This window comes from Emiliania huxleyi, assembly GCF_000372725.1.
Source record: "Emiliania huxleyi CCMP1516 unplaced genomic scaffold EMIHUscaffold_310, whole genome shotgun sequence".
NCBI lineage: Eukaryota > Haptophyta > Isochrysidales > Noelaerhabdaceae > Emiliania > Emiliania huxleyi.
In genome coordinates, this window is record NW_005199683.1 from 135,336 (window position 1) to 154,879 (window position 19,544).

The 19,544-nt window shown below is 65.4% G+C and overlaps 8 protein-coding genes across 8 annotated transcripts in view; 4 read left to right on the forward strand and 4 right to left on the reverse strand.

The window, feature by feature from the left end:
- Positions 1-458, forward strand: part of EMIHUDRAFT_444317 (hypothetical protein) — a gene marked incomplete at its 3' end in the record, with an annotated part of 1,402 nt that extends 944 nt beyond the window's left edge. Inside the window, exon 3 of the mRNA XM_005774476.1 lies at positions 94-458. Coding sequence (XP_005774533.1) covers positions 94-456 — 363 coding nt within the window. The remainder of the gene's footprint in view (positions 1-93) is intronic.
- A 2,747-nt stretch (positions 459-3,205) lies between these two features.
- EMIHUDRAFT_458211 (hypothetical protein) lies at positions 3,206-5,699 on the reverse strand (the record flags this gene model as incomplete). The annotated part of the gene is made up of 5 exons (XM_005774477.1): positions 3,206-3,400; positions 3,970-4,386; positions 4,549-4,598; positions 4,686-5,182; positions 5,390-5,699. 4 exons carry the CDS (start codon positions 5,697-5,699, stop codon positions 4,116-4,118), a joined length of 1,128 nt encoding a protein of 375 aa, XP_005774534.1. The 3' UTR covers positions 3,206-3,400; positions 3,970-4,115.
- A 1,571-nt stretch (positions 5,700-7,270) lies between these two features.
- On the reverse strand, positions 7,271-7,975 carry EMIHUDRAFT_240534 (hypothetical protein; the record flags this gene model as incomplete). Its single annotated transcript, XM_005774478.1, has 1 exon — positions 7,271-7,975. One exon carries the CDS (start codon positions 7,973-7,975, stop codon positions 7,271-7,273), a length of 705 nt encoding a protein of 234 aa, XP_005774535.1.
- A 1,219-nt stretch (positions 7,976-9,194) lies between these two features.
- On the forward strand, positions 9,195-10,777 carry EMIHUDRAFT_240536 (hypothetical protein; the record flags this gene model as incomplete). The annotated part of the gene is made up of 6 exons (XM_005774479.1): positions 9,195-9,334; positions 9,407-9,619; positions 9,750-9,796; positions 9,940-9,994; positions 10,437-10,625; positions 10,708-10,777. The coding sequence occupies 6 exons, from the start codon at positions 9,195-9,197 to the stop codon at positions 10,775-10,777; spliced, it is 714 nt and encodes a 237-aa protein (XP_005774536.1).
- A 241-nt stretch (positions 10,778-11,018) lies between these two features.
- Positions 11,019-12,055, reverse strand: EMIHUDRAFT_240537 (hypothetical protein; the record flags this gene model as incomplete). The annotated part of the gene is made up of 2 exons (XM_005774480.1): positions 11,019-11,729; positions 11,876-12,055. The coding sequence occupies 2 exons, from the start codon at positions 12,053-12,055 to the stop codon at positions 11,019-11,021; spliced, it is 891 nt and encodes a 296-aa protein (XP_005774537.1).
- Positions 12,056-14,093: 2,038 nt separating this feature from the next.
- On the reverse strand, positions 14,094-15,170 carry EMIHUDRAFT_116847 (hypothetical protein; the record flags this gene model as incomplete). Its single annotated transcript, XM_005774481.1, has 2 exons — positions 14,094-14,639; positions 14,700-15,170. 2 exons carry the CDS (start codon positions 15,168-15,170, stop codon positions 14,094-14,096), a joined length of 1,017 nt encoding a protein of 338 aa, XP_005774538.1.
- A 490-nt stretch (positions 15,171-15,660) lies between these two features.
- On the forward strand, positions 15,661-16,485 carry EMIHUDRAFT_368457 (hypothetical protein; the record flags this gene model as incomplete). The annotated part of the gene is given in 2 exon segments (XM_005774482.1): positions 15,661-16,095; positions 16,110-16,485. Coding segments are annotated over 2 exon segments (442 nt in total), but the record flags the coding sequence as incomplete, so codon positions are not given.
- Positions 16,486-18,957: 2,472 nt separating this feature from the next.
- EMIHUDRAFT_240540 (hypothetical protein) lies at positions 18,958-19,302 on the forward strand (the record flags this gene model as incomplete). The annotated part of the gene is made up of 1 exon (XM_005774483.1): positions 18,958-19,302. A coding segment is annotated over one exon (345 nt), but the record flags the coding sequence as incomplete, so codon positions are not given.
- Positions 19,303-19,544: the final 242 nt, after the last annotated feature.

Sequence of the window (19,544 nt, forward strand, 5' to 3'; positions counted from 1 at the left end):
GGATGGGAGGGAGGAGGAGGCGAGGCGAGGAGCGAGAGGGACGCAGAGAGACGCCTCGAGAGACGCCTCGCGCGCCTCGTCCGCGGTATCGCTCGACGCGGCCACCGCCACACTCACCGCCGCCGCCGCCGCACCGCTGCCGCCCTCCACAGCCGCATCGTCCATCGGCTCGGCGAGCCCGCACGACGACGATGGCGGCCTCCGTGCCGCGCCGAGGCGAGCGGGAGAGAAGTAGTGTCAGTCCGGAGGAGATCACTGCCCAGAGTCGTTCGCTCGGGGACACGCGCGTCGGAGTCTCGAGGACAGGGGCACGTTCCACGTACACCGACGTACAGTACCGCTCACCGCACACCGGACACCGGCGCCGGGGGTCGGGTTGACCTTGATCCTTGTGGGTGCGTGAGCTGTGAGGCTGAGGCTCGTTGTGCGAGAGTATTTATGCAATATGGGACACAGGGGACACGATGTCTCTCTCAAATATGAGAGGGGTTTTGACTCCTACCGGCTCCTGACGCTATCCCTGGCAGCTCCAATGACCAGGATCAGTAGTGCTATGATAGAGGGTGCCCATACTAGCGCAGGAGCTGCCACACTCGCCCGGACCGTCCCCCTCTGGGGCCGGTTCCGCAGCCTGCGAGAGCCGACAGCGCTCAGCGGGGCCGTGCCGCGGGTGCCTACTGCCGAGTGCCACAAACACTGCGCCGTCCCGCCACCACCTACAGGCTGTCTTGTGTGATGGTTGGGATGTCCAAACGCCACCATCTTGGCTCTTGCGACCTCAAACCCGCGAGCTGTATGGGTGGTCCTGACGTCGACAGACGCCCGATGACCACGGTGAAGCTGAGCCGGAACGAGTCGACAAGTCTCGTCTGAGCCCGTGGCGGTCGCTGGCTGTGCACGGGCCGGTACCTCAGGCGTCACCTCCGCAGCCTCAGGTCTCACACTCCATCACCGCCGCCGGGACGCCTTCGGTGGCACGCTCGTGGCACGCTCGGCGGCGTACTTTCTGCAGCTCCATCTCGAGTACATGTACGGCGTCGAGTCTACTCACTCCTGTTGGATCTGTGCACTCCCTGGGTCCCAGGGAGTGCACAGATCCAGCAAGCGGTGCGTCCCGGCAGCGCGCGCAGGCTGCGGAGCTGCAAAACCCGCGATGACACGCTTTTTGGGACATTTTCGACGCTTTTGTCCCATAGCTGCTGCGCAGCAGCAGGGTGTAGTTCGGGCCCACCTCCGCCACGCTGTCCAGCACGTGGACGACGCTCGCCATCTCGACCGCGTCGTCCTCCGGCGGAAGCTCCGCATCGCCCGCGGCCGCTTCCCGAGCGCGCTCGTCGCGCATCCGTTCGTGGTCGGTGGTGGGCCTGCCGACGCGCCACGCCGCTCGCCGGCGCCCGTGTCGCGTGTGCCTCGCCGCCGCGTCCGGCGACGGCATCGATGCTGTCCGCACGAGCATGACTCGCCAGACCACGACCTCCACGACCCTCCACGACCGCCGAAAAGTTCTCCCACTCGCGCCCTCCCCAAACCGAGTCCTGGCTGAGTCCACGGTCAGGGTGCCAGCCCCGGGCCCCCACCGTGTAAACGGGCAACCCCTGGGAGCCACACAACGTTAAACACACCATGTAAAAGCTCTCCGCGAGCTCTCTCGAAGTAACAGCTTACTTTTCGAAGTAACTTCGACGCTCAAAAGTTAGTTTTCTTGCGTACCCCTTGCGCCATGAACAGCCGCTCGAAACGCTCAAATTTGGCGTTCCGCGCTCGCAGCCTTCTAAGCCGGCACCGCGATGGCCAGCACGTCGTCGCCCGCACCTGCTGTGGCACCCAAAGATCAGATGGCGACCGACGCGTTCCTGTCGTAACTTGCTGAGCTGCGGAGCATGCCGCATACTCACGTCAATGAGAAGCCGGTCGGCAGGGCGGAGAAGCCCAACGACTTTGGCGTGCTCGTGACGTTGAATATTCCAGAGAGAAAACGCAAGCAAAAGCGGTTCGCCGTCACTGGGCCGAAGGGCGATCGGCCGAACCTCATCGCCGCCGCGCAGGAGGCGAAAAATTAATGAGCAGCTGACGGAGGCCGGTATCGAGGCGACTCTGCCAGAGCAGCCGCCCCCACAGCAGGCAGCAACTCCCGAGGAGCTGGAACTACTGGCCGCCTGGATCGACGAGCAGCCCGATCCGAGTGCTATCACTATGGTGCTGGCGCTCGATTGGCTTCAAGGCCAACGCGCCAAAGCTTCTGGGGCGGCAACAATGGCGCTGCTGATGGACCGTCAGCTGGCCGAAGCCCATGTGCGCGCAGCTGAGCGGCAGTTGAACCGAGCCCAGCAGCGGCTCGAGAGAATGAGAGGGGCACTGCCGCTGTCACCCAACGAGAAGCGGCAGCGCACTGTGGTGGCCGATCACCCGCGAGTAGCACAAGGGGGGGAGAACCCGCCCAATTGGGAGCACTTTGCGGGCTACTCGCGAGAGACGTACCAGGGGGAGGAGGTCAAGGAGCAGGATCGACGAGCTATCTCCATTGACCGCAGCCGTACAGACCACTCGCTACCCAGAGGCGATGAATCCCGTGGGTGGTTCAGCCACTGGCGACGCGGCGTCGGCGGCGTGTTGCGCGGCTGGGCTTGGAGTACCTTGTCTCTGGCAGGTTTGGCAGTGGTCCCGACGACCGCGGCTTCCACTCCGTAGCTTGGGTTTTTGATGGCGATCTCTTGGACCATGTAGATGCGGAGGAGGTCAAGTCAGCGATGCACGCGTACAAAAATCGGATGGACAAGGAGTTCGCAGCGCTGGCGGATGCATGCGACGCTGACATGGACATGTACATGTACATGTTGGAGACATGTTGGAGCCGTCCCGGCACCCCACGTGCGTGCGTGTGATATTCGAGGGCTCGACCGGATCGTGAGCGTTGTGAGGCCGCAATCCCGTGCTTCGCGATAGGCAGGCACATCATGTGGGTACTCAGGATCACTCGTATGATAATGTCAGCACGTAGCTACGCTCGCGAGGGCGACCTAAGCACCTAAGCACCCTAAGCGCCCCCCCGCTTAGGCCGCTTAGGTGCTTAGGCGGTCTCTGGAGTTGGGACCTGGGGCCCGCCGGGGCCTGGGACTGTCGGCTGAGCCACTCTCTGTCTGGTGGCTCTCTACGGAGCGTTTACACAATAGCTCGGCACCCTGACCGTGGACTCAGCCTCCTCTCTCTACAGTGTACAGAGTTACATACACACTCGTCGCACACACACAGTGAGCCTCAGTCCACAGTCCTCAGACACGCAAGCCCAAGCCCCAACCGCACAACGTGCGGAGGGACAAGAACACACATACACACGAGGCCGTTGGCGTTTTGGCTGGCGGGAGAGGCGGGCGGGAGGCCTCCTCAAGCCTGGCCCACTTCCGACATGGAGCCTTCGTGAGGTGGACGAATCCCCCGACCTTCGTACCCTCGAGGCCGCCGGACTGCTTCTGCCCGGCACATATGCAGGCTTGTTGTTGAGGCATCTTCAAGGCTAAGAGTGAGTAGGACAAAAGAGTTTTCCCATCGCGAGGCCATGTTCCCACGCGCTGCTCTCGGCGATTCCGGACTCCCCCCTTCCACACCGGCGAGTGTGCTTCGCAAGGGAGGGTCCGGGGCTCACAGCATCAGAGCCCGGAGAGCCGTTTCCGATAACACTACCTCTCGCAGGCAACGACCACACCCACAATGCACAAAGAACCCTGCACAAACTCTCGCCACTCAGGTGAGCAACTAATGAACTCTCCCCGACCCCTTCCCCACATCACCCTCACCCTCTTCATTCCCCCCCCCCCGCCCCCGCAGCTGCAGTGGAAGAAACCGGTCTACGCCATAGACGAGTCGACGACGGTCTCCTCCATCCTCCTCATCTCTGGTGCGATCGCAGCGCACCTCTCGGTCAACCCCGATTTGGTCTCGGGTGCGTGTCCTGTAAGCCCCCTGGCCCAATCCCCGCGGACCCGTTTCATCCTCGGTTTTTCTGGCACCGTCGGTCGGGCCGCATGAGTGTGGAACTCAGCAGCCTCGGCCTCTCCGTCTGAGTCGGGGGCTCGTCAGACGAAGGGTCTTTCAGACCCACGGGCTTCCGACGGGCGAGGTCAGTTCATGGGAGGAGACAGTGGCGTTGTCCATTGCTTCGACTCGACGCTCGCCTCCCAGCTCCCGTGGCTCGGAAATGGGTAGCCTGGAGGGGCGCCGCTTGCCGAAAACCCAAGGGTTCCTCCGGAAGGCTCGTCCGCGGAGGGTGCCTTGGAGCCAGTCGAGGGGCTCCTCGAGCCTTGAGGGGAGGGCCTGGGAGACTTGGCAATCTTTTGCCGGCGCTCCCACGACGGCTGCTTGTCGATCTGATCGGAGCGCTGCCGCTGCAGCCTGTGAAGAGGAGGGCGAGGGGGGGGGGGGGGGGGTGTGGTGCCTGGTGGTGGTGGTGGTGGTGGTGGTGGTGGTGGTGGTTGGTGGGCGGGTGGCTGGGGTGGGGGGGGGTGGGGGGGTGGGGGGGTCTAGGGGACGTTGCTCTGTGGCTCTGTGGCGCACTTGTCCAGCATGCCCAGCTCTTTGTGCGCGTCCACCTCAGACACTCGGTCCTGCAGCGCGGGGGCGGCGAGGTGTGGGGGGGAGGGACAGGGGGAAATGGGTAGGGGGTGGGGTGGCTGCGCGGTGATGATGCGCACCGACGGGCTCGATGTGATAGGTTGGTTCGACTGGGGACTCGCGGAGAGAGGGATCGCGTTGCGCGTCGTCGTCAGCGACGGCTCGAATCGTGCCGCGGCGCTGTGCTCTTCGGGCTGCAGCGCCCCCGAAGGTCGCGGCGTCTTGAGCGATGGCTCAAACACGTACGCGGGGGCCCCGGCCCCCGAGGGTCGCGGCGTCTTGAGCGAGGGCTCAAACACGTACGCGGGGGCCCCGGCACCCGAAGGTCGCGGCGTCTTGAGCGAGGGCTCAAACACGTACGCGGGGGCCCCGGCACCCGAGGGTCGCGGCGTCTTGAGCGAGGGCTCGAAGCCGTTGCCGTTGCCGAAGGTGTCAAACTGGTCGTCCGCCTCGATGTCCCCGGGGGGCTTGGAGCGGTTGCGGAGGTACAGGTACATGCCGAGCAGGCAGGAGAGCGTGACGCAGATCGCGATGGCGGCCGCGATGCCCACGACGCACTCGAGGCTGCAGCCGCCGCCTCCTCCAATTGATTGGTCCTCAGGACGAAAATCCGGCACCGGATATGGGGGCGAGGGGGACGGCGGCGGCGCGGGGGGCAACGAGATACTCTTGGGAATGCTCGGCGGCGGCGGCGGCGACGGCGGCAACGGCGGCGGCGGCGTCGAGGGCGGCGACGGCGGCGACGGCGAGGGGGCTGTCAGCGTGCCGCCGCCGCAGGCGCAACACTGCGTGGATGCGTTCGTGCCGTCCATCCACGCGAGGGGCTCATCGCACTTGGGGCTGTGGTGGGGCGGTCGGAAGCGCCGCGCGTGCGTCTCCGCGTCCTGCAGGGCGAGGTCCGTTTGGTCGAACCCGGCGAAGTAGTCGCAATCGCGGTAGCAGGCGGGGGTGGTCGAGCCGTCGAGCAGCTTGCAATCGGCAGGGACGGTCCAGTTGACGGTGTTTGGATAGTGGAGGTGGTTCAGTTCCGGGAGAGGCAGGTCCCAGCAGTACGGCGCCGAGGGCGGAGGGGGAGGGGCGATCGTCGACGCCATGAGGTACGGCGATTCTCAACAGAAAACCAGCTATCCACAGCGTCTCTTCACAAAAACAAATAGCCGGCTCAAGACGCACACGCTCAGACAGTCGAGAAAGGGATAGACAGCAGCGTCTCTTCACACAATTTTACAACCCCGGCCCCAAGACGCACAATAGCGTCTCTTCACAATAACTTTTTTTCAGTTTTGCCCGGCCGGGTTGCAGCGAAAAGCTTTTGAGAGAGGTTTTTGTTAGCTTTTGTGTGCGCGGGTTCGCGCTGCGCTAGGCTCAGAGCGAGTTCGCCGGGGCGCACAGGCCAGCGCTTTCTTTTTTTCAAAATCCTGCGCGAGGAGCACGTCAACTTGAGCGGGTCGTACGACCTAGATGCGTCTACCTTCAAAAAAAGAATTTTGCAACGCTGTTGTGCAAAAAAAGAAAGAAACGGTGGCCGACGCCCTCAGTGGAGGGCTGGCCGACACCTTTGAGAAGCTGGGCGCGATGCCGGGCTACGAGGGCACCAACTTCTACAACTAACTACGTCTACGACCTGCGCTCTTTCTTTGATTGTCGTACTCGAGTACCAGTGTGCGACCTGGTTGCGGCTCTCAAGGAGCCGGCTGCGCGCCTCGTCGAGGTGATGGCCAACTTCCGGGGGGGCTGGTTTGACTGAGTCTTTCACGAGGCGGATTGTTGTTTCTTGAAGATCAGGAACACAAGATGCGCGACCTGGGCTGACGACAAAGCGGACCTCGGCCGTCATCGGCATCGGCGCCGGACCCCGCATTCAGTCGGTTGGCGTGCGAGAGAATTTCACAGAGTCCCACTATGCCCAACAAAGACGACGGGACGACGCTGAGATCGAGATGGTGCGGAAGCTGGTCTAAGCAATATCACTTTTTGTTTATCCCAGGCGGTCCGCGCCGGCCCTGCAGGCCGTCTCAGAGAGCCTGGCGAGGCTGTACAGAATGCCAAGAGCATACTGGGCAGGCTGCCGTCGAGCGACGAGCCATGCTGGCTCGTCGCAGGCGATGAGGTCGAGGAGCCGATCGGAGCGTCGCAGAGGCTGCCGACCACTGCCGTTCGCCCTCGGGCCCAGGGGTGGAAGGCAAGCTTCCTGGCGTTTCTGGCGAGCGTCCAGACGTCGCAGAGCATCCGGCAGGCGCGCAGCGACCCAAATTTTTGCTCACCGCACGGCCGTGCGAGCCGTTGGTCGGTGGTGATGGTCGGCGTCGGCGTGCGCCGACCGACGCGCGGGCGGCGGTGGGCGTCATGTGGCGGGCGTGTGTGTCCAGACATTGTGCGAATTTCGGCGGTTTCCCGGCGAGTCTGTCGCGCTGTCGGGAGGACGTAAGTTACAATAACACGCAATTTCGCAGCGATAAGTATAGCGCGGATAGGGCGCGGGGTGTCGCGCGGATAAGGCGCGCGTGGTGTGTGTCCGCACGCTCTCTGTCCACCGCCGAGATGGCGGTATTGTAATATAGCGGACTATAATGCCCGGGAACATACACGTTACGGCCTGGACCTACACTAAACGTGCACACAGACCTAACAGATTTTCTCCCGCAGAAATGATGGCCGGTCAGAGTCAAGAGCTCATGATATCCTTGTCGGTGATGCCGTTGAGCGCGAAATACTCTTCGTGCCCCTTGGCTCGCAGCGGCACCGTCTTCCACCCCCTCTGCGCGCCGAGCCGCTCCGCAAACCAGGTGAAGCGCTTCGCGTTCACGCCCATGTCCAGGTAGCCGAGCCGCGAGCTCGTGCGCACGTTGACGACGCCGTTGGCCAGCGCGAACTCCATGTCGTCGACGAAGCCCTTGCGCCGGGACTCGTACTGCACGTAGATGTAAGCCGCCTGCGCCGACGTCGACTCCTTGACCACCCTGAAGCCGCCTCCGTCAATACCGCGCTGCCCCGGCGGGTAAGACACGATAGCCTCCTTGACGTCCGCCACCGCGTCGGCCAGCGGCATGTCGAATCGGAAGGGCTGCACGAGCCAGCCAGCTGCCTCGTCGGCGGCGTCCTCATACCCGTCAAAGGACTCTGGGCTCGACGAGAAGCAGTGCGGCTTACCGTCGGTGCACGGCTTCAGCGCTCCGCCCGCCCGCACGCCGAGATCCGTCGGCTGTGGCCCTGCCGTCCGCGGCTGCTTGTACTTGAGCTCCAGCTCGTCCGGTGGCAGGCGGTTCTCGAAAGCAAAGGCTGGAGGCGGCGAGCGCGGTAGCGAGGCGCAAGAGGCCAGCAAGGCTGCGCTCACGGCAGCGCGCCGAGAGGGCAGCGAGTCGAGCCGCATTGCGATTGCAGCGAGCTTTCGAGAGCTTCCGCGGTATCCTGTTCGTAGCCAGGTAGCTGTGAAGAGGATGCGAACCCATCGTCCGATATTGCTTCTTGCTTTTTGGTATAGGGCTGAAATTCTTCGGCAAATGGCACACATGGAGTCGGGGCCGAGCGGCTGCCAAGAAGGCGCGCTGCTCGTTCCCCGGCTGCACCCCCACACACAGAGGTACTGGAGTAGGTGGAGGTCTCGTGGTTGGGCATGTGTGGACCTCACTCTTCAGGAGGCAGAGAGGGGTTGGTGGCGGGTTCTTCTCGCGAGAGAGCGGGAGCGTGAGCACGCGAGGCGTGGCGAGGACGCCTGAGGGGGACTGCCCGCAGGACAGCGGCGTCGCGTGTCCATGATCGCGGCGGCTCAGACTCGCTTTTGCCCCAGGGCAAAGGTGGACACGTCCTGTGGTCGTGCGATGCCCCTCTGCGAGCCGCCGTTCACGGCGTCATTCCACACGCTCCCTTCTCGTTCTTAGATACACGTGATATCGTAGATAAGCTGTAGTATCCTGTTCGTAGCCAGGTAGCTGTGAAGAGGATGCGAACCCATCGTCCGATATTGCTTCTTGCTTTTTGGTATAGGGCTGAAATTCTTCGGCAAATGGCACACATGGAGTCGGGGCCGAGCGGCTGCCAAGAAGGCGCGCTGCTCGTTCCCCGGCTGCACCCCCTTGCGAGCATGTACGAGGTTGCCCGAAATGCCGCCTGCCGTTTGGTAGATTGGAAGAAGACCCTTGGACCAAAGCAGCCCGGAGAATCGGCGCGCAGTCCCAGACTGACGGCCGGTGGCATGAAGCAAGATCGACTTCGGACCAAGTGTCACGTGACGCAAACGTGACGAAATTGCCAATTTGCGCCCTCGGCCCGACCTCTTGGCTAGAAATGACTCCCCCGATGCTCGGTTTGAACATCTCGCAAGCTGGCGTCGCTCGCATAACTGTGACAGGGCGATCCTCCCCTCGACGGAAGGGAGATCCAGAGCAGCTCCTGCTCTGCCCGCCGCCTGGCTGTTTGGCGACAGCAGAAGCCCGCGCAACTGCGTGGGTCCGCGCCACAGGTAGAGACGTTGAGCTTGGCAATGATTTGGTTGTCGTTCGGTCACGGGGCCTGGCGAGGTAGGAGCAGTGCCGATGCGGCGAATAGTCGTGCTTAGCTTCCTAGGCACCCGCAAATGTGCCCTCAACGCGATGCGTCGGCCGGCGGCGCGAGAGGAGGGCCGTGCGGCCCCGTCGGTGCGCCGCGCTGTCGCTCCGCCGCTAGCCGAGCCAAGGCACGCCATCGCCATCGGGGTGGCGATGGATGCGTGCTGGCGAGGGTCGGGGCGGCGGTCCTGACGCGCCGCTGCGTGGCCGCAGTGGCGCGCTCGACGCCGTGCGTCGAGTAGAGGAGCCGCGACGAGGGCGAGGCCGCCCTGTCGCCGCGTGGCGAGCCAGGCCTGTCCGCCGAGCCGCTGCGAGCCGCTTGCCCGTGAGACGGCGTCGGCAGCGTGTGCAGCTGGCGAGGCGGTGGCCGCATTCGGCTCTCTCCTGGGCATCCGCCGCGTGAGCGCGGTGGTGCTGCCGACGCGATGCGTCGGCTGGCGGCGCGAGACGAGCGCCGTGCCGCTCCGTCGGTGCGCCGCGCTGTTGCTCCGCCGCTAGCCGAGCCGAGGCATGCCATTGCCATCGGGGTGGCGACGGATGTCTGCTGGCGAGGGGCGGCGGGCGGGGCGGCGGTCCTGACGCGCCGCTGCGTGGCCGCAGTGGCGCGCTCGACGCCGTGCACTGCGCCACGCGTGGGCGCTCCGTCAGTGCGCGTGCAGCTCGCGAGCGCTGTGAGGGATTGAACCTCGGGCTCGAGCCAGTGAGCTGCAGCGCCTCTGTCGGTGCCCACGCCCGGCTCCGCCTCGGGGGGCGGTGGGGATCGCGGTCGCTGTCGCGCCGTGTCCCGCAGGAGCGCACCCGTTGGGCCGTTTCCCTGCACTGCGCCACGCGTGGGCGCTCCGTCAGTGCGCGTGCAGCTCGCGAGCGCTGTGAGGGAATGAACCTCGGGCTCGAGCCAGTGAGCTGCAGCGCTTCTGTCGGTGCCCACGCCCGGCTCCGCCTCGGGGGGCGGTGGGGATCGCGGCCGCTGTCGCGCCGCAGGAGCGCACCCGTTGGGCCGTTTCCCTGCACTAGATGGCGCAGGGGCCTTAGATGGCGCAAGGGCCTTAGATGGCGCAAGGGCCTTGGATGGCGCAAGGGCCTTACATTAGATGGCGCAAGGGCCTTACACGAGATGGCGCGAGGGCCTTAGATGGCGCGAGAGCCTTACATTAGATGGCGCGAGGGCCTTAGATGGCGCAAGGGCCTTACACTGGATGGAACAAGGGCCTTACATTAGATGGCGCAAGGGCCTTACACTAGATGGCGTAGGGCCTTAGATGGCGCAAGGGCCTTAGATGGCGCAAGGGCCTTAGATGGTCTCCGCAAGGGCGGCCGCATGGGGTATGCCGAGCCGCTGCACCTGGCAGCGTGTGCAGCTGGCGAGGCGGCGGCTGCATTCGGCTCTCTCCTACGCATCCGCCGCGTGAGCGCGGTGGTACTGCCGACGCGATGCGTCGGCTGGCGGCGCGAGACGAGCGCCGTGCCGCTCCGTCGGTGCGCCGCGCTGTTACTCCGCCGCTAGCCGAGCCGAGGCACGCCATCGCCATCGGGGTGGCGACGAATGTGTGCTGGCGAGGGTCGGGGCGGCGGTCCTGACGCGCCGCTGCGTGGCCGCAGTGGCGCGCTCGACGCCGTGCGTCGAGTAGAGGAGCCGCGACGAGGGCGAGGCCGCTCCGTCGCCGCGTGGCGAGCCAGGCCTGTCCGCCGAGCCGCTGCGAGCCGCCCGCCCGTGAGACGGCGTCGGCAGCGTGTGCAGCTGGCGAGGCGGTGGCCGCATTCGGCTCTCTCCTGGGCATCCGCCGCGTGAGCGCGGTGGTGCTGCCGACGCGATGCGTCGGCTGGCGGCGCGAGACGAGCGCCGTGCCGCTCCGTCGGTGCGCCGCGCTGTTACTCCGCCGCTAGCCGAGCCAAGGCACGCCATCGCCATCGGGGTGGCGACGAATGCGTGCTGGCGAGGGGCGGGGCGGCGGTCCTGACGCGCCGCTGCGTGGCCGCAGTGGCGCGCTCGACGCCGTGCGTCGAGTAGAGGAGCCGCGACGAGGGCGAGGCCGCCCTGTCGCCGCGTAGCGAGCCGGGCTTGTCCGCCGAGCCGCTGCGAGCCGCTTGCCCGTGAGACGGCGTCGGCAGCGTGTGCAGCTGGCGAGGCGGTGGCCGCATTCGGCTCTCTCTTAGGCACCCGCCGCGTGAGCGCGGTGGTGCTGCCGACGCGATGCGTCGGCTGGCGGCGCGGGACGAGCGCCGTGCCGCTCCGTCGGTGCGCCGCACTGTTGCTCCGCCGCTAGCCGAGCCGAGGCACGCCATCGCCATCGGGGTGGCGATGGATGTGTGCTGGCGAGGGTCGGGGCGGCAGTCCTGACGCGCCGCTGCGTGGCCGCAGTGGCGCGCTCGACGCCGTGCGTCGAGTAGAGGAGCCGCGACGAGGGCGAGGCCGCCCTGTCGCCGCGTAGCGAGCCGGGCCTGTCCGCCGAGCCGCTGCGAGCCGCCCGCCCGTGAGACGGCGTCGGCAGCGTGTGCAGCTGGCGAGGCGGCGGCCGCATTCGGCTCTCTCTTAGGCACCCGCCGCGTGAGCGCGGTGGTGCTGCCGACGCGATGCGTCGGCTGGCGGCGCGAGACGAGCGCCGTGCCGCTCCGTCGGTGCGCCGCGCTGTTACTCCGCCGCTAGCCGAGCCGAGGCACGCCATCGCCATCGGGGTGGCGATGGATGCGTGCTGGCGAGGGGCGGCGGGCGGGGCGGCGGTCCTGACGCGCCGCTGCGTGGCCGCAGTGGCGCGCTCGACGCCGTGCGTCGAGTAGAGGAGCCGCGACGAGGGCGAGGCCGCCCTGTCGCCGCGTAGCGAGCCGGGCCTGTCCGCCGAGCCGCTGCGAGCCGCTCGCCCGTGAGGCGGCGTCGGCAGCGTGTGCAGCTGGCGAGGCGGTGGCCGCATTCGGCTCTCTCTTAGGCACCCGCCGCGTAAGCGCGGTGGTGCTGCCGACGCGATGCGTCGGTTGGCGGCGCGGGACGAGCGCCGTGCCGCTCCGTCGGTGCGCCGCGCTGTCGCTCCGCCGCTAGCCGAGCCGAGGCACGCCATCGCCATCGGGGTGGCGATGGATGCGTGCTGGCGAGGGTCGGGGCGGCGGTCCTGACGCGCCGCTGCGTGGCCGCAGTGGCGCGCTCGACGCCGTGCGTCGAGTAGAGGAGCCGCGACGAGGGCGAGGCCGCCCTGTCGCCGCGTGGCGAGCCGGGCCTGTCCGCCGAGCCGCTGCGAGCCGCTCGCCCGTGAGGCGGCGTCGGCAGCGTGTGCAGCTGGCGAGGCGGTGGCCGCATTCGGCTCTCTCCTGGGCATCCGCCGCGTGAGCGTGGTGGTGCTGCCGACGCGATGCGTCGGCTGGCGGCGCGAGACGAGCGCCGTGCAGCTCCGTCGGCGCGCCGCGCTGTTGCCCCGCCGCTAGCCGAGCCAAGGCACGCCATCGCCATCGGGTTGGCGACGGTTGCGTGTTGGCGTGGGAGGCGCGACTCATTGCGCATCCGTTCCTGGGGGCGGCATCACAAGCGCTGCTGGGCTGCCGGGTTGGTCCTCGAGCCTCTGCTGTCACCAGTCGAAGCGGTGTCGGCGTCGAAGCGAGCCGAGGACCGCCGCGGCTCGGCAAACAGGGCGCCGTGTGTCGCCGCCTCGTCTTTCTTCTTTTCGCGAGAGAGCGGGAGCGTGAGCACGCGAGGCGTGGCGAGGACGCCTGAGGGGGACTGCCCGCAGGACAGCGGCGTCGCGTGTCCATGATCGCGGCGGCTCAGACTCGCTTTTGCCCCAGGGCAAAGGTGGACACGTCCTGTGGTCGTGCGATGCCCCTCTGCGAGCCGCCGTTCACGGCGTCATTCCACACGCTCCCTTCTCGTTCTTAGATACACGTGATATCGTAGATAAGTTGTAACAAACCGGAAAGAGAATTTTAGTTGGAAAGAGAATTTCCGCCCTCGCGCCACCGGAAAGAGGCCCAAGAGAAGTGAAGAACTAGCGCAGCTTCTCTTCCACCTGGTGGTGCGATGGCCTCCCTCCCGCGTCAGCTCGCTGCCAGCCCTCTGTAGCATCAGGTGCAAAGGCAAAGGAAAGAGTGGGCTGGATGGAAGAATCCTAGGTCATGCGTTTCGTTCAAGTGTGTCCGAGCGCCTCTTTCACAATGCCGCCTCGCTCTGCAGGCGCCGATGGTCCGTTACAGGACTCACTTGAAAATCGGTGGAATTTTTACCTCGCACGGCACTGGGAGCGCCTGTGTTCACGGCATGGAGGGTGAGCCACGCTGAACGTACTGAACGTAGAGCCGAACGAACGGGAGGAAGCCGAGGAAGACGAACCAGAGGAGGGCGATACACCTGTGGTAATCCAGTCGGCAGCTGTCACGATACACCCGAAGGGAACCCCAGTGCCAACATCATCTGTGGAAGTACAAGTGTTCGAAGAGAGAGTTGACCTGAGCAACGATATGACTTGGTTGGCGGCAAATGATCGGTGGGCGTCAGAAGAGTCGTCCTTGCTCGAGGAGAGCTCGATAAACTCGAGGGGCCAAAATATGCCGCAAGGAGGGCAGAGCTGCGACGAAAGGCGAGAGAAGCAGCGAGAGCAAGGGAGCAGCAGGCGGCGGCGCCGTCGCAGGACGAGCAGAGGAGAGCGACGCGACAGAGGAAGAAGCGACAAGAGAAGCGAACGAAGAGATAGGTGGGAGGTGGTATGAAGGTTGCAGCGCGAGATTCGGCGAGAGACTGCGAAGAGAGATAGGAGAAGAGGCGGACGCCCACAAGCCCCAAGCGAAGGGTGGGCGACGGCTAGCGCATCACCGCGCACCCCTCTCTCCTTTTCAAAAATCCCTGCGTCGCGGCGGCGTGCCGTCCTCCCATCCCGAAAAAGAAAGAAAAAAACGAACAACCCAAGGGAGGGACTGGCGCGCACTGGCACTAACACAGGTACTTTTAGCAGGCATCACACAAAGCGTTCACAGGTGGCCCTGCTCGCAGCAGTACCAGAGCGGCAGCATCACCGCCCAGGAGATGGCGGAATCGCGCAGCCCTGCGACGAGCTTGTTCCCAGGGCGGTACGCGGGGTCTGCGGAGGCGCGGTAAAAGTCGAAGGCGTAGAGGATGTTGCACGCAAAGATCATCGCGATCCAGGCGAGCATGACCGCCTCCCAGCGCAGGCAGAGCGCCGCCGCCGCGTACCCCTCCAGCGACAGCAGCGCGTGCGCCACGATGTAGGCGATCGGCTTCCACGCGTAACGCACAAAGGCGCGCGCGCCCGACGGCGGGTCCGACCCGCCTCCTCCTCCGCCTCCTCCTCCGCCTCCTGCCACCGAGCTCGTGTACCAGTCGAAGAGCGTCTCGTACTGCGCGAGGGGCGTGTACGGCTTGGCAAGCAGAAAGAGGAGGTAGGCGGCAGCCCACGGCAGGTAGACGGAGGTGAAGCCGAGCCGGATCGTGTGGCGCACCGCGAGCAGCTCCGGCGCAAGCGGCGGCATCAGCCTCCAGCGCACTACGTATGCGACCTACTCTCGGGCAACGACGGGTAATCTCGGGTGATCTCGGGGCATCCGCGTCCAGCGCACCACGCATGCGACCCAGGTTGGCACCACGTGCAGGAAGAAGGACTCGAACGCCTGAGCGCGCAGGGCCGGGCGTGGAGAGGCGTCGGGCGGCAGAGGCGGGGAGGGGCAGGGGAGGGGCGCTCTCGCCTCCGGGTGGTGGAGGAGGAGCGGCGACTGGAGCATGAAGACAGCGCCGCCGACTGGCCCGACTGCAGACGCGAGCGCCGCCAGCGCCCACTCGCCGGGCAGCTCTGCGAGCCAGAGGGCGGCGAGGCCGACGAGGTGGACCCAGTAGCAGAGGTCGACGCAGTAGAGGAGGAGGCCGCGCTCGGCGTAGTAGGAGACGCGGTAGGCGAGCAGGGAGAGGCTGCAGGCGGTGTAGACGACGCGGGCCGTCGCAAAGCTGCCGACAAAGATGACGGCCACCAGCCCGACCAGCAACGCCGCGAAGAACGTCCACCCGTACCGCAGCTTGGAAGGCGCGCTCCACATTGGGTGGGGATCGTAGGCGGCCGGCACTGCACCCGCGCCCTCCCGCCGCAGCAGGCTCGAGACGCGCCGCAGCAGGCTTGGCCGGCTCGGAGGATGGCGGGCGCGGTGGAGCACCTCATACGCGAGGACGAGCAGCGCGAGGCTCCCGAGGATGACGGCGCGGTCTGTCGAGACAAAATGGAGATGGAGCGTGCCCGAGGGATGCGCTGGTGGCGGCGAAGGCGGCGAGCGAGGCGAGCGAAACGGCCACATGCACTTGAACCTTCTAGATGCTCAACAGCGCGTTGGGGCACCAGCACGCATGCCGTCCTCACATGCGCTCGGTTCTTTCTTTTTTTAGAAAGGAAAAAACAAAAGGCAAAGCGACGACGGCCCCTTATGGGTGGGCCGTCGAAGAGGCCGACATACTCCTCCGGCCTCGCCCCCTTCCCAACCCTCCCCTGGCTCAGGCTCCAAGAAGAAGCAAGAAAAGCAAGAGAGCGCCTGTCAGCTGGTCGGCCGCCATGTGGGCCTCCGGGCCCGCTGCGGCGGCGCGGCCGGTCGAGGCCGGGCTCGGCCCGGCCCGCGACGGCTGGCCGCCGACGAGCGCGCTCGCGCTGCTCGTCAAAATGGCGGCGGTGGCGATTGCGGCGACGGTCGTTCAGTCGTTCAGCGCTCAGTCGTCTGTCGTCTGTCGTCTGTTGTCGCATTTCGCACACGCGCGCCGCACGACCCGCGTCGCTCCGCGAGGGCATGAGCCTTCCGCGATTCGATCCCGCAGCCAAAAGCTGAGCTGCTCGCTCGAACCGCGGCCGACTCTGCCACCGCGGCTGCGGCAGTCAAGGCTCAAGCTGTCCAGAAGACTGGCGCCTGATATGCTGCCTCCCTGCGGATGCTGCCGGCAAGCCTGGCGGTCCGCTGTACTACAAGGATGTGCTGACTCGATGCCTTCCCGCAAATTTCTACCCCCGCGGCTCGGAACGCGAATGTGACAGGACCATCGGGTCCTTCAGCCACCAAAGCGGGATCACCCGAGAGCAGCTGAGCCTGCCTCTGGCCTCGCCTCCCTCTCCTTCAGGCATTCGTGGCATCCTATGGGTCGTCCAGAGTATCGACCTCTGGCTTGTCAGCCACCCCACCGAGGGCACCATGAAGTATAGCGATCGCCATCTCGCTGGCCTCTCCGCAGGGCCCCCCGACCGCGTCGAACTCATTGGCGCGGGCTCTCTCGGCTACGGGACCGGCCCCAGCTTTGGCTGAGGGCTGACAAGCTGCCGAGCCCAAATCACTGTGAGAGTCGTGATTTCTTGTTGGTTTTCAAAAATCTCTCTCTCTCTCTCAGGCTCCTCAAGACAAGAATTCTCGCCGCACATAGAGGCATAGTTGATTCCTAGTGCAATACAAGCCTGCATGAAGGTTGCAGCGAGAATCGGCGAGGGACTGCGAAGAGAGATAGGAAGAGGCAGACGCACAAGGGTGGGCGTCTTGTTTGTGTCTTTTCTTTCTTTCTTTTAGGCTGGTGAGTTCATCTGGCTGTTCTTCACCTTCCTAACTAACTAACTAGTTCATCATTTGCACTGTTACCAGCCATGATGCGAGTGTAGGGTCGAAGTAGGGCTAGCGATTGGTCGCTGGCCTGTGAGGGGAGGAGCGTCTATAGATAGTAGATAGACAGCTAGACACCCTCACCCGACTCCCGATCCCACATACTCTAGAAGAAAGGCTGGTAGTTGACAAGCTGCCGAGCCCTAGGCCGAGCCCAAGTGCAAGTCACTGCGAGAGCTGATTTCTTGTTGGCTTCTAAAAATCTCTCTCATACTCTATAGAGAAAGTTTACTCTCGTCCAATTCTCGCGGGTCGCGGCTGACGAGGTTGCTATATAGAGGCGGAGCAGCTGCTCTAGAATTCTGTTAGTGCCAGTGCGCGCCAGTCCCGTGCCTAGTGTCCTAAAAGAAAGAAAAAGGAAACCCATGGGAGGGATGGGAATGCCTAGTGTGCCTAGTCTCCTGCGTAAATCCCCAACGCGTCTTAAAATTCTTTTTCCGTCGTCCACCACGGCGTTGCGTTTTTTCTCAGACCACGTGCCTCTGGACCGCCGTTCTTGAAAAAGTGGGTGGGTGGGTAAACGCTTCGTAGGCCCCAGATCGTGGGTGGGTGGGTGGGTGGGGGGGGGGGGGGGGGGGGTGAACGCATCGTAGGTCCCGGATGGTGGGTGGGTGGGTGGGTTGGGTGGGGTCACGCAGGCTGGTTTTCTCTTCTCCCTTCTTCGCGCACGTCTTCGAGGCACACCTCTCGTCATTGCCACAGCATGTCGTTCCTCGCACCGTACCCACACGACGGCACCAGCTGACCGAGATCGCGCTCCCCGATGGCTGCCGCGTGCCTTACGGGGGCGGCTTACGGCGCGCTCAACAAGTGTCAAGTCATCCGAGGGCGGACTGCTGTTACGCTCGACGAGTGCGACGCCGCTCCAGCAGCTCGAGGGGTTCAAACGCGAGGCGACCATCGTCTCCGCCGAGCTCGACGACGAGGCGGCCGTTATTATCTCCTGCCCTCGGGAGGGCGGCGGCGGCGGTGTAGAGTCGCGCGCTCCCGATGACAAATATTCGCCTCACAGTCCAACACGGCTGCTCACACGCCCAGCCGTGCTCTGGTGCGTCGCTACCCTTGGGTCGCCTCTGCCACCGAGATGTCGAGGCCGGGGCGCACTCTATTCGACTTCTCTTGGGCTATTATCTGCCCTCGGGAGGGCGGCGGCGGCGGTGTAGGGGCGGCGGCGAGCTCCCGGTGGCAAATACTCGCCTCACAGTCCAAGATGGCGGCTCGCACCCCCAACCGTGCACCAGCGCGCCTCTCTAGTCCCGCCTGCCACCCAGATACCGAGGGCAGGGCGCACTCTTCGACTTGGGCTATTATCTGCCCTCGGGAGGGCGGCGGCGGCGGTGTAGGGGCGGCGGCGAGCTCCCGGTGGCAAATACTCGCCTCACAGTCCAAGAAGCAAGTAGATGGCGGCTCGCGCCCCCGGCCGTGCTCTGGCGTGCCTCTCTAGTCCCGCCTGCCACCCAGATACCGAGGGCGGCGCGCACTCTTCGACTTGGGCTATTATCTGGCCTCGGGAGGGCGGCGGCGGCGGTGTAGGGGCGGCGGCGAGCTCCCGGTGGCAAATGCTCGCCTCACAGTCCAAGATGGCGGCTCACACGCCCAACCATGCTCTGGTGCGTCGATTGGGTCGCGTCTGCTGCCCGTGTCTCTGTCTTATCGGCGCGACGACAACAACCTACCCCACACCCTAACCCTAACCCTAACCGGAAGAACTCGGAGCATGGTCACCGAGAGCTCGCGTCAACGGACCGCTGGTTCCTCCATTCCGACCCGAAGCGGCCCGTTCTTAGGAGCTGCACAACGGCTTGAACTCTCTGTACTCTGACCCTAACCCTAACCCTAACCCTAACCCTAACCCTAACCCTTGGCTGTGCTGTATAAGGCGCGCGAGGCTGGGTGCTTTGCTACCTTGCTTGTGTCTTCCGTGGCCGGGACGGTTGGTTGGGTGGTGGGGGTGGGGGGTCGGTCGGTGTGGGTGGGTTTCTCGCCTCATCAGCCGGGCCGTGAGGTGGGTGGGGCTGTGGGGGTGGGTGGGTGGTTCCAAGCCTCAGCCGGGCCGTGAGGTGGGTGGGTGGGTGGGTGGCTCAAGAAGCTCGTGCACGTGAACGATTGATTGATACGTGAACGGAGGTCCAGAGGCAGGTGTGTCAGAAAAAACGCAACGGCCGCGAGTGTCGAGCTGGCACTTGGCCGACCGCGTGGGGGCATGCCCGACGCCCACCCGGGCGGCGTGCTCCACCTCATCATCGGCCACGACGTCCGCGAGGAGCGGATGGGTCGGCGCTGGGTGGTCTACGTGCGCCAGTGCGCCGACGGCCAGGTGCGCAAGACGCTGATGAAGGACTCGCCGTTGGCGGCGGAGATTCGTGGCATCAGCTTCCGCATCGTCAGCGACGGCGGTCGTCTGAACGAACAGTTCGTGCAGTCGCCCGGTCCGTTCGAGTGGGGCAAGCTCGCCGGCGCCGTCGGCGCCGAGGCGTCCTGCATTACCATTGCGGTCACTTTTCACCTCATCGACATCTCGGCGCCGCCGCATGTGCACGTGCATGAGGTGCTGCTGCAGCCCACGCGGCCCGCCTCCGCCAGCGCGCGCCCGCCCCGAGCGCCACCGCCCGCCGATGAGATCGAGCTCGTCCTCCCGGAGCGGAGGCCGTTCCGGTGGGGCGCGCACGAGGCTGCGCCCGGGCGGTACCTGCATCAGCCCGCGCCGTCGGAGAGGGCGGCTGGGCCGCCGCTCGGCACGGCCTGGGCGGCGGGGGCGGCCGGCCGTGTCTCGGAGGGCGGCGGAGGTAA